The 13,857-nt window shown below is 34.8% G+C and overlaps 2 protein-coding genes across 2 annotated transcripts; one reads left to right on the top strand and one right to left on the bottom strand.

Moving 5' to 3' along the window:
- Positions 1-6,957: 6,957 nt before the first annotated feature.
- LOC127093838 (uncharacterized mitochondrial protein AtMg00810-like) lies at positions 6,958-7,338 on the top strand. The gene has a single exon (XM_051032741.1). It carries the CDS (start codon positions 6,958-6,960, stop codon positions 7,336-7,338), a length of 381 nt encoding a protein of 126 aa, XP_050888698.1.
- Positions 7,339-12,221: 4,883 nt separating this feature from the next.
- On the bottom strand, positions 12,222-13,431 carry LOC127095942 (fasciclin-like arabinogalactan protein 3). The gene has a single exon (XM_051034581.1). The coding sequence runs from the start codon at positions 13,373-13,375 to the stop codon at positions 12,440-12,442; it is 936 nt and encodes a 311-aa protein (XP_050890538.1). The 5' UTR covers positions 13,376-13,431; the 3' UTR covers positions 12,222-12,439.
- Positions 13,432-13,857: the final 426 nt, after the last annotated feature.

The following is a 13,857-nucleotide window of genomic DNA, read 5'->3' as shown; positions in this document are numbered from 1 at the left end:
TCTTTCATAAATATTTTTTCAAAATTTAATACTTTTAGAATAAAAGTTATTTCACAAATATCAAGTAAAAAATCTAACGATACTGAACTAGGAACACTCTTTTTAACACTATTTCCAACATTTATATATTTTTTTTATGAAATACACGTGAGTCCCTTATTTTAAAAATATACTATCTCTGATTTTATTATAAATTATTTTGAAAAAATATTTTATATATTATATCATTTTATAATATTAATGAATTATTAATATTTTTTTTATTATATTCTTAAATATTTATTATTTTCTCTCATTTTAATTATGTCAATTTATTTTTTCAATATCTTTAATAAAATAATATTATAAACCTCTTAATAATTTCTCTTTTTCATATCATAATTGTTATATTTTTAATAAATATAAAAAATAAAAAATAATTTATAATAAAAAATTGAAAAAATATTCTACAATTTTTTTTGTAGATATCACATGTATTTCATTCAATAAAAAACTCATAAAAAATTGAAAAACTATCTTAAAACTTGAATTTACACTAATATTTAAGGTAATTGAAAAACTCATTAGATTTTATTGTTTTTTTTTTGGAAAATTTAATATGTATATATATCGGATTTATAAAAATTCTAATATAACAGATTTTCTTTTAACCCCATGATAAATTTGGTAGTTTTAATTAATTTATTTTTAACGGCCATAAATGGATGAAAAGGGAATGGATTGAGCTCCGAAGATTTTATTGAGTTCTTTCACCACTACAAATGTATATTTTACTAACACTTTTACTTTGGTCATTTGAATTTTATAAATTTATCTCACCGTATCATTAATTTATTTTGTTATGTTTTTTTAGATATTTTTTATTAGATTAGATATAGCATCATAAACACAAAGTATTAGACAACAATACAATATTATTATTATTGTAGTTGTTATTTATTCAGATATAATCAATGAAAAAAGAGATATGTGTGAAAAGTTAGTATTAAATTTTGAGAGATTCGGAAATTATAAAAAAGATGTTAGTTTAGTTGTAAAAATTTGGTCAAGTGTCCATTTAATTTGAGATATGTGCCTAGTTATGGAGGTTGGTGTCTTAATTTTATATGTGATACTCACAACCGTGATCTAGGAACAATATTAGACTATCATGATATCCTTAGTTATTTAAATGACAAGGAGAGATAATTTGTCAATGATATGACAAAGTATCACATGATAGTGAGGTTTATAATGACATCATTGAAAAATCAAAATTAAAACAACTTGACAAAATTCATCAAACTCATTAGTGTTGTAGTATTTACCCTAAACAGCCAACTTGTTCTCAACAAACCCTTTAAACTTCTTAAAATTTAAAAATACTTCATATCTTTGTCTCATGAAATAAATCCATGTCATGTAGATCTAATTATCAATAAATAGAATAAAGTACATATTTAGCTCTCCTCGCTTCTTCCTTAGGAAATAATTGTTAATGGTGTTTTCCAAGTAAGTATCATTCACATGCTCCATATTTCTTTTCAATTGATTGTAACCCAAACATTGTATTCATTTGAAAAAGAAAAGTGAGACTATTGTAATTTAAGTTCCAAAGTCTCTTCTTCATAAATAATAGTCACCTTCTTATCTAACCATAAATCTGAAAAAAAATCTCATAATTAAGAGAATGTAGGAAGCTTCTTTTTTAATCATTTTTATAATAGCAACATCACTTCTTTTAAAATAAAATAAAAATATATATGAATTTTTTATCCTTAAGTTAAAGATAATAGTCATGTTCTCAGAGTCTCCCAATATTTAATGAATCCTCGTCTAATTTAAAAACATAAAGAGGATCATGAATCATCTTACCTCTTTGTTTTGTCATAACTCTAATGTTTCATTTGCCTTCACTTTCAATATATTCCTCATTTCCTAATTTGACTTTTGAGACAAATGAAGGCATCTTTATCTCCTATTATATGGTTGTTGCACATGGTGTCAAAATACCACACATTTTTATACTCATAATTTTCTTTTTGACATGCAAAGAATAGGTGGTTTCACTATTTTCTACTTTTGCAAATGATATGTGATGTTGATTTTTCCAAGGGACAATGTTTATGCATGTGCCTAACCTTTTGTAATTATGACATTATGATTTTCATTTGTTCCACAAATCTTTATTCTCGTGAGTTTTTTTTACAAATTTCACACCATTTATTTGAGTCTCTAAAATTTTCTCATCCTCAATAGACGTGTTTCAGCAAACTTGTCATTTCTAGAAGAATCACCTTTATTTATGAATAGTAATTTATCATTATTTCGTTGAATAATTAGCTTTGAATCAAATGTGTTTTCGACTAAATTTTCTTTGGGTTGTGACAACCTTTGCTCATAGGATTTAAATGACCCGTCAAACATTGATTGTCATAGTTGTCAAATCCTTCATTTTTTTTATATATCATCCCCTAAAGGATCAAATTTTTCAATCAAATTAATTTAAAAAAATCACAATTCTATAATTTTCAATTATATCTCCATGAAACTTCATTTAGTTCACCAAATTAATGAGTATATTAAACTACTCATTCAAGCTTTCATTTTTCATTCTCAAAATCTCTTTTAAGATACACAAGTTTGATTGTTCTCACCTTTCACTCTCCTTAAAATTATTGTTATATAATTTCTCATACTTTCTTGGCTGTTTTTGTTCTCATTATTCCTAGAAATATGGTATTTGAGATGCGTCTTTGAATTACCCCAAGAACTCCAACATCTATGATTTTCACCTTCTATAATTTGTCATTTTATGTTGTTGTAAGTTTGGTTGCAATTGTTGGTTCTTCGAATCATCGTTTGAAGAACTCCGGGATATCCAAAGATGGGAATAAAGTGTTCATTTTTACCGTTCAAAAATCATAATTTTCTCCTTCAAATATAGGGACATGAACATTGTTATAGATAATCAATACTTGTTATTTATGCATTATTATAGGAAGTCATGACTCTTCACCTTTAATCTTCTCTCTATTTTTTATTTTTTTTGTAAGCAAGAAATTTTATTAAAAGAGTATTAGGGGTACTCTTGTCCTTTTACAAAAGAAACACTAGGAAAATCCGGGAAAGGAGAAAATTCATACCAACCGCAACTTAACTTAACCAAGTCAATGGATCCTTACTAAACTTGTAAAAATTACAAGTGGAATGAGAATATCTCCTATGTAAGACCACTTTCATGTCGTTAACTCAATAGAATATAACAAATCTGATACATCGTAGAAAGCACGTTAAATAAAATATCATTTCTAAATTTTCAGATACTCCAAATAACCATTATCCACACAACTCCTCCCTTCCCTTTTTCAACTTCTTCTTCTTAACAATTTTGATCTAACTCATAAAATTCTTCTAAACTATTTCTTCAGCACTCCTAGATATACTTGTCCACTCCTCCACCATCTCTCAAATTTGAATAGCCACCTTACAGTTGAAAAAGACATGGATAAAGTTCCCCCTGCCTTGAAACACATAACGTAAGAGAGATCATGACGAGAAGATATAATATCTCTTTTTTCTTGATAGATCCTTACTCAAAAATCTGTATGGAAACTCTGCCACCCCAAAGCTTTAACTGTGAACGAAATTTGAGCTTTCCAAATTATGATGAAAACTCCCTTCTTGTCTTCGTCTATCTCTTCGATTGCTCTATCCACTACAAGAAAATCGTAACTAGATTTAACAGAATAACCTGCTGACGGGACCAGTTGGCAAACTCGTTTGTTCGCTGCTTCGTACATCGTCCCTGCATTGTTCAAAATATATTGAAAGAGGAGCAGCCTGACCTCTGAAAACTCATTCATTGTACCTTCTAGCCCAAAATCTCCCCAATTCCACGTTCTATCAAACCAGCTCCCGATAATATCCATTGCTGCTTCCTTTTTGTTGCTATTCTAGTACAAATTTGGAAACAAATCTCAGAGTATCGTTGCTAGCCCAAACGCCCAACCAAAAAGGAATATTCTTGTCTTCACCCACTAGAAACTTCATATTACTTGTAAAAGAAGAAACTGAACCTTTATCTCTCTTTTTCGATGTTAATTAAGTCCATCCATCATGTTGATTATTATTTCCTATGGCTATCACTAAACCCGATCAAGATAGTTTGATTGATATTCCAACACCTAGCCTTCAAAATATCCAACTAAAGAGTCTCCTTTTCCATTAGAATCCTCCATTACCACTTTTGTAACAAGGCTAAATTGATCTTTTCAATCTTATTCACCCTAAGGCCATCTAACCAAGTAGGTTTGCAAATCTGGTTCCAACCAACCCAAAAGATTATTCTTCTTTCATTCGTACCTCCCCGGAGAAACCTATTTTAAATGCTCTCTATTTCTTTCCAAATCTTCATCAAAGCTTTGTAGAAAGACAATAGGAAGATAGATAGATTACCAAGAAAAAACTTAATAAGAGTGATTATGCTGCATGTGGATATCATATTGCCCTTTCAATTCGCTAACCTCTTTCTATCCAACAACGACTTTACTGGAAAAAATAGGTAAAAATTGTTATATTTTATTCGTCAGCGTTATGCTGATTTATATAGTGAGGATACAATTATTACAATTAATTTTCTCCTTAATGGAAAATAAAGAAAAATAAAGGTAGTATTAAAGGCAATAATAAAACTGGAAATAATATATTTTCTAACACCCCCCCCCCCCTCAAGTTGGCCCATAGATATCTATCATGCTCAACTTGTCTATCAAATACTCAAAAGTAGGTCTTATCAAACTTTTGGTTAGGATATCCGCAGTTTGTTGACTTGAAGTCACGAAGGATACACATATGATTCCCGCATCTAACTTCTCATTTATGAAGTGTCGATCAATCTCGATATGCTTGGTTCTGTCATGTTGAACGGGATTATGAGCTATGCTAATAGAAACTTTACTGCCAGAGTACAATTTCAATGGAAGCTCAATTTTCATCTTAAGTTCTTCTAGGACTCTAAGAATCCATAATCCTTCACAAATACCTTGAGACATAGCTCTAAACTCGGCCTCTTCATTACTCCTTGTTACAACTCCTTGTTTCTTGCTCCTCCATGTCAAAAGATTACCCCAAACATAGGTACAATATCCAGAGGTTGATCTTCTATCTGTGACTGAACCTGCCCAATCGACATCGGTGAAGATTCAAAATGATGTTGCAAAGTGTCTCTAGACTTGCTATACTGACTCTTCGTGGCTATGACATCTACGATTCAGACATCTCAACTTCGACAGTCTAAAATGTTTGTCAAAGAAGGAGATGGTGAGAGGCTTGCCTAGTATAAACCACCCAGACCAACTATGTGAAGGATTTCTAGTTGGGAAGCGATTCCGGAAAAGATTTCCAAAGGAATCAACGTCAAGAGCGACAAAACCACTAGAGCTCATACACACCGATGTTTGTGGACCAATCAATCCAAACTCTTTTGTTTAGATTAAATACTTTATCCTCTTTATTGATGATTATTCTAGAAAAACATGGGTTTATTTCTTGAAGAAGAAGTCAGAAGTGTTTGAAAACTTTAAGAAGTTCAAAGCCCTTGTGGAGAAAGAAAGCGGTCTTCCCATTAAGGCCATGAGATTTGATCGAGGAGGAGAGTTCATTTCAAATGAGTTCCATAAATATTGTGAAGACCATGGAATCCGCCGCCCACTAACAGTGCCAAGATCACCACAAAAACATGGAGCAGTAGAGAGAAAGAATCAGACCATACTTAACATGGTGCGAAGCATTCTTAAGAGCAAGAAGATGCTGAAAGAGTTTTGGGCCGAAGCAGTGGCATGTGAGGTTTACCTGGAAAACCGTTCCCCAACAAGAAGCGTGCATGAGAAGACACCACAAGAAGCATGGAGTGGAAGGAAGCTTGGGATCTCCCACCTCAAAGTGTTTAGAAGCATTGCCTATACCCACGTTCCAGATGAAAGGAGAACAAAGCTCGATGGTAAAAGTGAGAAGTATGTATTTGTGGGTTACGACTCAAGCTCCAAAGGGTACAAGCTCTATAATCCAAATAGTGGAGAGATCGTTATAAGCCGTGATGTGGAGTTCGAAGAAGAATATTGTTGGGATTGGAGTGTTCAAGAAGACAGGTACGATTTTCTTCCTTACTTGGAAGAAGAAGACGAAATGGAACAACCAATGATAGAGGACCATATTACACCATCAGCCTCACCGACACCAAGGTTGGATGAAACAAGCTCAATTGAGAGGACACCGCGACTAAGGAGTATTGAAGAGCTTTATAAGGTAACCGAAAACAAAAACGATATTAACCTTTTTTTCCTTTTGGGTGATTGTGATCCTTTAAGCTATCAAGAAGCAGTTGAAAACGTAAAGTGGATAGACGCCACAGAAGAAGAAATCAAGTCAATCACGAAGAATGATACATGAGAACTTACTACACTTCCACGAGGACACAAAGTAATTGGAGTAAGATCGGTGTACAAGGCGAAGAAGAATGAAAAAGGAGGCGTGGAGAGATACAAAGCAAGATTGGTGGCGAAAGGCTATAGTCAAAGACAAGGAATTGACTATGATAAGGTATTTGCCCCCGTTTCTCGTCTTGAAACTATTATACTGATCATTTCTTTGGAAGCCCAAAATGAATGGAAGATCTATCAAATGGATGTGAAGTCGTCCTTCTTGAATGGTTTCCTCGAAGAAGAAGTTTATATCGAGCAACCACAGGGTTATAAAGTAAAAGGGCAAGAAGTAAAAGTCTTGAAGTTGAAGAAGGCATTGTACGGACTCAAGCAAGCACCGAGAGCTTGGAATGTTTGAATCGACAAGTACTTTCAAGACAAGAACTTCACCAAGTGTCCATATGAGTATGCACTCTATATTAAAGCGCAGAGTGGAGATATTTTGATTGTGTGCTTATATGTAGATGACTTGATCTTCACAGGGAATAATTTAAGCATGTTCGAAGAGTTCAAGAAAGACATGTCAAATGAATTTGAGATGACAGATATAGGGCTCATGGCATATTATCTCGGCATCAAAGTAAAGCAAGATGAAAAAGGAATTTTTATCACCCAAGAAGGTTATGACAAAGAAGTCCTTAAGAAGTTCAAGATGGATGATGCCAATCCAGTTGGCACCCCGATGGAATATGGCAGCAAGTTGAGTAAGCATGAAAATGGAGAGATTGTGGATCCAACTCTTTACAAAAGTTTGGTTGCAAGTCTGTGTTACTTGACAAGTACAAGGTCGGATATTCTCTATCTTGTAGGAGTCGTAAGTCGTTACATGGAAGCTTCAACAACAACTCACTTCAAGGCGACAAAAAGAATCCTTTGATACATCAAAGGTACAACAAACTTTGGCTTGCACTATTACTCTTCTAACAATTATGAGATTATTGAGTATAGTGATAGCGATTGGAGTGGAGACGTGGATGATAGAAAGAGACTACTGGTTTTATGTTCTTTATGGGAAATACTGATTTCACTTGGATGTCAAAGAAGCAACCTATCGTCACACTGTCAACTTGTGAAGCTGAGTATGTTGTCGCCACATCATGTGTTTGTCATGCAATTTGGCTAAGGAATTTGCTGAAAGAGTTTAAAATGGCACAAGAAGATCCTGTCGAAATATGTGTTGACAATAAATCAACACTTGCTTTGGCAAATAATCTTGTATTTCATGAAAGAATTAAGCACATTGACACTCGTTACCACTTCATAAGAGAATGCGTCGAGAAGAAGAAGGTGAAGTTGAAGTATGTGAAGTCTAGAGATCAAGCTGCCGACATTTTCACCAAGCCACTCAAGTTGGAAACTTTCGTGAAGCTAAGGAATATGCTTGGAGTCACAAATCATGTTTAAGGGGGGATGTTGAAATATTAAACTTGATTTGGGCCTAACCTTATTATTTGATTTTTAGAATTAGTTATTTGGGCTTAGTTTATTTTGCCTAATGTTTCTAGAAAAGTCTTGTAGTATTTGGAGTGCCTAGATATTTTTTAAGATTGTAATATTTTCTAGAATACTTTTTGAATGTCTAGAGTTGAGAACTCTCTAAAATTAGTGTGTCTAGAGTTCTCCTTTGAGTACTATAAATAGAGATGTAATCTTACACTTTTGTATTAAGCAAAAATACAAAGTTCTCTCTTCCATAAATAATTCTTCTAACTATCAAGTTTCTATTCAAACCTCTAATATTCGCACACACTTTCCCTAAATACAAAAAGGGTTTATTTCCAATAGACTAAAACCATCGTAGAGCAATATATTATTAAGAAACGACATTAGCAATCAACAAGTGATTCATCTAATACTAATCTAATTATGCAATATCCATAGTTACTTCAACAAGTGACATTATCTTACTTCGAAGAAACAACATTAGTTATCACAGTTTCTCCTAAACGTTTATCTTGTGATGTTGTTTGCATTTCCAAAAAATTATGCTATTTACGAAATCCCTTCTTTTTTCTTTGTTCTAGATGGGGAATTTTAGCGCCAGGAGGCATTATCATCTGACCATCTTTAAGAAGTAAATAGAAGATTTCGTCACATTTAGTGACGTCGAAGTTATAAGTCTTCTTTGGGAACCTAGGGTCCTTGTCTGGTTCAACTGGATTTTTCCCGCTTGAAGGAGTTAGAACTTTGCAGGAATAAGGTGGTCCTTGCATCAGTTCAGCAAGGTCGGTCGCACCTTCGTTAAAATCTACCTGCTCCCCAAACGACTCAGGTTCTTCAGTTCCTAGTTCGACATAGGTTACTCTATTCTTCCTATTGTTTTTGTTTGCTCTAACTTTCTCAGCCTTCAAACGTTCTACCTGTCGAACTCTATCAGCCAACTGGGCCATGTCTCTCAGGTATTGGGTATCCAACTTTTTCCTAATAGAATAATCAAGGCCTCCAGCCACCATTTCGACCAACTCATACTCGGGCACTTGCGTAAAACATCTTGTCTTAAGCAGATGAAACCTATTTAGGTAATCATCTATTGACTCAGTAAACTTTCATTTAATACTAGCCAATTCTTTCAGACTTATCTTCGACTGTCCCATGTAAAATTTCTCATGGAACAGTCTTCCCAAACGATTCAAAGTGTCAATTGAATTCGCTGGTAATGTGGTAAACCACGTGAAGGCGTTCTACGTTAGAGAGCTCGGGAAATATTTTATCCTAAGACTCTCATTGTTTGCAACTTCTCCCGCCTCTATGAAGTATATGGCCACATGTTCTACAATGGATTTGATCGTATCCCTAGAAAACTTGGTGACTTTGGGGACTTTCCACTTATGGGGTAATTCCGCCTGCATAACGTATTCAGACAAAGGGGACGTATAGTTTGGCCTATGGAGGCCAACGTCTACGCCATTTCGCGCCATGATTCTTTCGACCATGAATGTCAGATTATTATCTACTTCCATATCATCGTGTCGAATTCGCTGTATAAGTTCATCAGCATCTTGGTGCCTATTTGCCAACACTATCCATTGCTCCCTTGGGATTTGTTGTTCAGCCCTAGGGGATTCAACCCTAGGTGGTTCTACTCATATCCCTTGATTCACCACGTTCGCTTGTGGTGCATTTCGTGGGACCTGGTTAATGGTAAGGTCATTTTCGATGGCTATCCCTTGATTCTCTCTTGTCCATCCCCTCTGAGGATGACGAGGAGGTTGCGGGACATTAAAGAAATTTGCAATGCGCGTCATTTGCACAACCATTTGTTGGTTCGTTTGGGTCGTATCTTGGATTAATGGGTTGAATATCGTACCCATTATTTGGGTCAGCATCTGAACCATTTCATGGTTACTTTCGTCCATTTGCTGCCTCAACACTACTGCGGAATTATTCGTCATATTCAACACTTGGGTATGAAGACCCACCCCTAAAGGCTGGTTTTGACCCAAATTATTTACACCCAACCCAGATCCCCTGCAATGGTGAAAATACATTCGTCAGAGGGTCCGCATATGTTTATGTCGAATTATGTAAATTTGTCATGATCGTAGTTGGCATGCAGGGTTGTTCGTGACCATTCAATGGCATCGAAAAATCGCTCACATAAGGCCTAAAAAATTGATTTCCCCTTGGAGGGGGGTCTCTGGTGGCCCATGTGTTCCTAAAGGATTCGTTGGTGGGGCTTGTGGCCCCTCGTAAGACAAAATAGGCCCATTACGGGCCCTCGAACGTGCGGGCGTCGAATTTGTCATGGATGGTACCATTTCGGCAGCAGACGTCGCCACCGTACTTCCCCCCGGTGCTGACGTATGAGGTGGTTCTCCATTATTATCTGGAGGATTCTGACTATTTGATGAGTTCACAATTCTCCTTGTGTACCCTCTCCTTGATTTATCCTCGTTGGTTGTGGCAACTTTACCATTTCTCAATAACAGGCAACGGAGTTATACAAAGAGATATTGAAGAATGCAAAAAACAAATTAGAAAATATTAGCACAGCTCCATTGGGCGTGTCAATTTGCTTACCGTAAAAATTGGTAAACAATCGTTAGTCTTCCAAATTACAGAAACTTTGGTTACTCACAGGATCGACCAAATTGATCCTAGGACATGTGTTATTGTTCTAAAAATCTTATATTAGAATATGGACACTTCGACATTATCCTTAAATAAAAATATTTGATGAGAGCATTCTTAAGAAGATAAATGGAAAAAATGCAAGCGAAGTATAAAACAATGTTTGATAAATAACTGATAGTAAAAGACAATTGTTAGACAAGAAGATGTAAATGAGCTTTAATTGATATAAGTATAATGATGTTATCAAACGTACTTTCTCAATTGTACTCTTTTCTTTATACACTAGATACTTTGAGTAAATATGATTGATTGCACAGTAATTTGAACACTCAAATCCTAACATTAAGATTCCTTTTTATACTAAATTAAAATAACTGTCTCCAACGAATCTTTTTCCAGGCGCTGGCACGTTATACTTGGCATGCCTTCGACTCATGAGAACGCTCCGCGTATCCTTTCTTATCAAAAGTGGATAAGAATGAAATACAGTTACTCCTTTGTCATTCAAAATTCAAATATATGTCCCAACCCTTCCGTTGAAGTAACATTCTGAACTTGAGATTATCCCTAAGCTTCACATCCATCTCCCTATACAGAAGGCGGACTTCGACGCATCCTGAGTTTCGTATGTTTGTTGAACTCCTAGATAATTCCAAAGAGCATTCTTCTTCCTTATTTTATCACATCCAATATAATCTCGGAATTCCCACCTAACATTTTCTTCCACCATTGAAAACCTTCTTGTTGACACTTTTCCACTCCATTCTCCCCCACTCCACTCTCTGATGAGATGTCGGCAATGATCAGTGTAACAAAACCGATTCAAAACTTGAACATGAAGGAGAACTTTTTCACCTTTGCTCGAAAGCACTCATATTTATATTTGAGTGATAGAACTCTCTAGACATGCTTCTATATTAATTCATGCCTCGACATTACTTCATATATATATATATATATATATATATATATATATATATATATATATATATATATATATATATATATATATATATATATATATATATATATATATATATATATATATATATATATATATATATATATATATATATATATATATATATATATATATATATATATATATATATATATTCGGTGCTTCGAACCTGAAAGTTTAAACACTACTTGAGCAATGATTTTTCTATTCAGCATATACAGTTTTACGTTATTATTTTGATTAGGCTTGTACAATAGCTTTCCTTTTTACCATGTTAGTTATTAAGGAGTATTGATATGAATTTGTAACTCGACCAAAACCACCGTGGAGCAATATGTTATTAAGAAACGACATTAGCAATCAACAAGTGATTCATCTAGTACTAATCTAATTACTCAATATCCATAGTTACTTCATTATCTTACTTCAAGAAACGACATTAGCTATCACAGTTTCTCCTAAACATTTATCTTTGTGATGTTGATTACAATTTCAATGCACAGTTAAGTGATGAGTAAAAAATAATTTGCAAGCTTCTAGCTTCAACCAAAATAAATAATTCAGTACTAGTACAAATTATGATATCCAAAAAAATAAATGGCTAATTTTGTTAAAATAAAGATTGCATGTAGAGAAAATGTAGAGACAAGAAAAATTTTCAATCTTATCTATTGTAGTAAGTTAATATCAATATGAAAAAGAAAAACGATTAAGGAAAATGATTGAAGCATCCTTAATCAAAATATATGAACATATCATATATTTTTTTCCATTAAAATATCAAAAGACAAAAACACACTAGACTTTGATGTAATTGTCAAATAATTCCAATAACAAGAAACCCTTATAGTTTGTGCTTTCATGATTCAAATGACTAGCCTTTCTTTTCATATATTATACTTAAAATATATAGTCTCTTGAACTCTTTTTCCTGCATATCTCTCTACATAACAACCACCATAGAAACGAAGCACATCACTGCTCCAACCAAACCTACCACGGTTCTTGAAGAGCTGCTGGGAGCTTTAGTATCTGCGGCAGCCTCACCATCTGCTGGGCCAGGAGCCAAAGATGGGCTTGATACGTCAGCGGCGGTTGGACCTGCAGCTGGGGAGTCAGCTACTGTTGCGTCAGAAGGTGTAGGAGCAATTGCTTCCGCAGAAGTAGGAGTCCCGGCTCCAGTTATGGGAGCATCAGCCGTGGCATCTTGTGCCGGTGCTGGGGCTTTAGATCCATTGGCCGGCACAGGAGTTTCTGCTGATGCCACGGGAGCCTTAGCACTTACTGCTGGGGCCTTGGCATTAGCTGACGCGGCTGGGGCCTTGGCATTAGCTGGCGCGGCTGGGGCTTGTGCATCACCTACTGGGAATGTGATAGGTTTGGTGACTTGGAGTATGGAAACGTTATAAGGTTCGGAGACAACGCTTTTCACGAGCTCAACATCAATGGGAGAACCCTGAACAGCGGAGCCAAAGGCGATCTCGCCCTCACCGATGAGGGCAACCTTAATGAACCCTTGTTGGTTTTGGGCGAGGCCTGAGGCTTGGTAAAGGGTGGTCAAGAGTTGACCGCTGCCTTGAGCTTCCATGAGCTTCTTCTCATCGAAATAGTCAAGGATCACATGAGTGCTAAGGATGGCCTTGATAGCTTGTGGAGATTTCCCAGAGATACCGCCCATAGCACCGTCGTTGAGGGCGAGGATGGTGATGGTGTTGCGAGAGTTTATTTGATCAATAAGCTTGGTTTCGGTTAGGGCTTTAGTGAAGGATGCAAATTCAGGACTTTTATTTAACAATTTTGCAATGTCCAATGCATGAATGGAAGATGAAACTGCAAGGAGAATAGCCAAGCAGAGAAGCGAAGAGCTTTTGAAACCCATCTTTTCACAAATTTTATTGAATTTTATGTTTATTTTTTATTTTTGTTAGGATACTATGCCCGAAACCAAGCTTGAAGAAAAAGAGAGGGTTACTAGGGTTTATATATGTTATCTGTTATGCTAAATTAAGACATTGAGTTATTTGGAGGTTTGTGTTTAAATCTATTTTTATCATTGTGACCTTTTGAACCTCTCCATGCAACATTTTAGTAAAAGTTGGATGGTTTAGCATGGTTTGCATAACGAAACATGTGGAGGATGAGAATAAGAATGAGTATTTTTAGGATGATCATGAAGCCATAAATAGGTAGAGCTATTTTAGCTCTTTATATTGATTTATTGAAAGTTAATTTTTATTTTTATTTTACAAGTGTAAGAACCACAAGGATAATATTTTCTTTTGAAACTTTAATTAGAAAGTGTTTTTTTTATAGAAATACAGGTAGGACATGTTATTTATGTCTAGTTGAATATATATATAT

This window comes from Lathyrus oleraceus, chromosome 6 (genome assembly GCF_024323335.1).
Source record: "Lathyrus oleraceus cultivar Zhongwan6 chromosome 6, CAAS_Psat_ZW6_1.0, whole genome shotgun sequence".
NCBI classification, from domain to species: Eukaryota; Viridiplantae; Streptophyta; class Magnoliopsida; order Fabales; family Fabaceae; genus Lathyrus; species Lathyrus oleraceus.
Note: the sequence above shows the minus strand (reverse complement) of the source record. Positions and strands in the feature narration are given on the sequence as shown.

Bases quoted from the DNA above. Each gene is read 5' to 3' on its own strand.
- LOC127095942 (XM_051034581.1), bottom strand. From the start codon at position 13,375: ATGGGTTTCAAAAGCTCTTCGCTTCTCTGCTTGGCTATTCTCCTTGCA.
- LOC127093838 (XM_051032741.1), top strand. From the start codon at position 6,958: ATGTTCGAAGAGTTCAAGAAAGACATGTCAAATGAATTTGAGATGACA.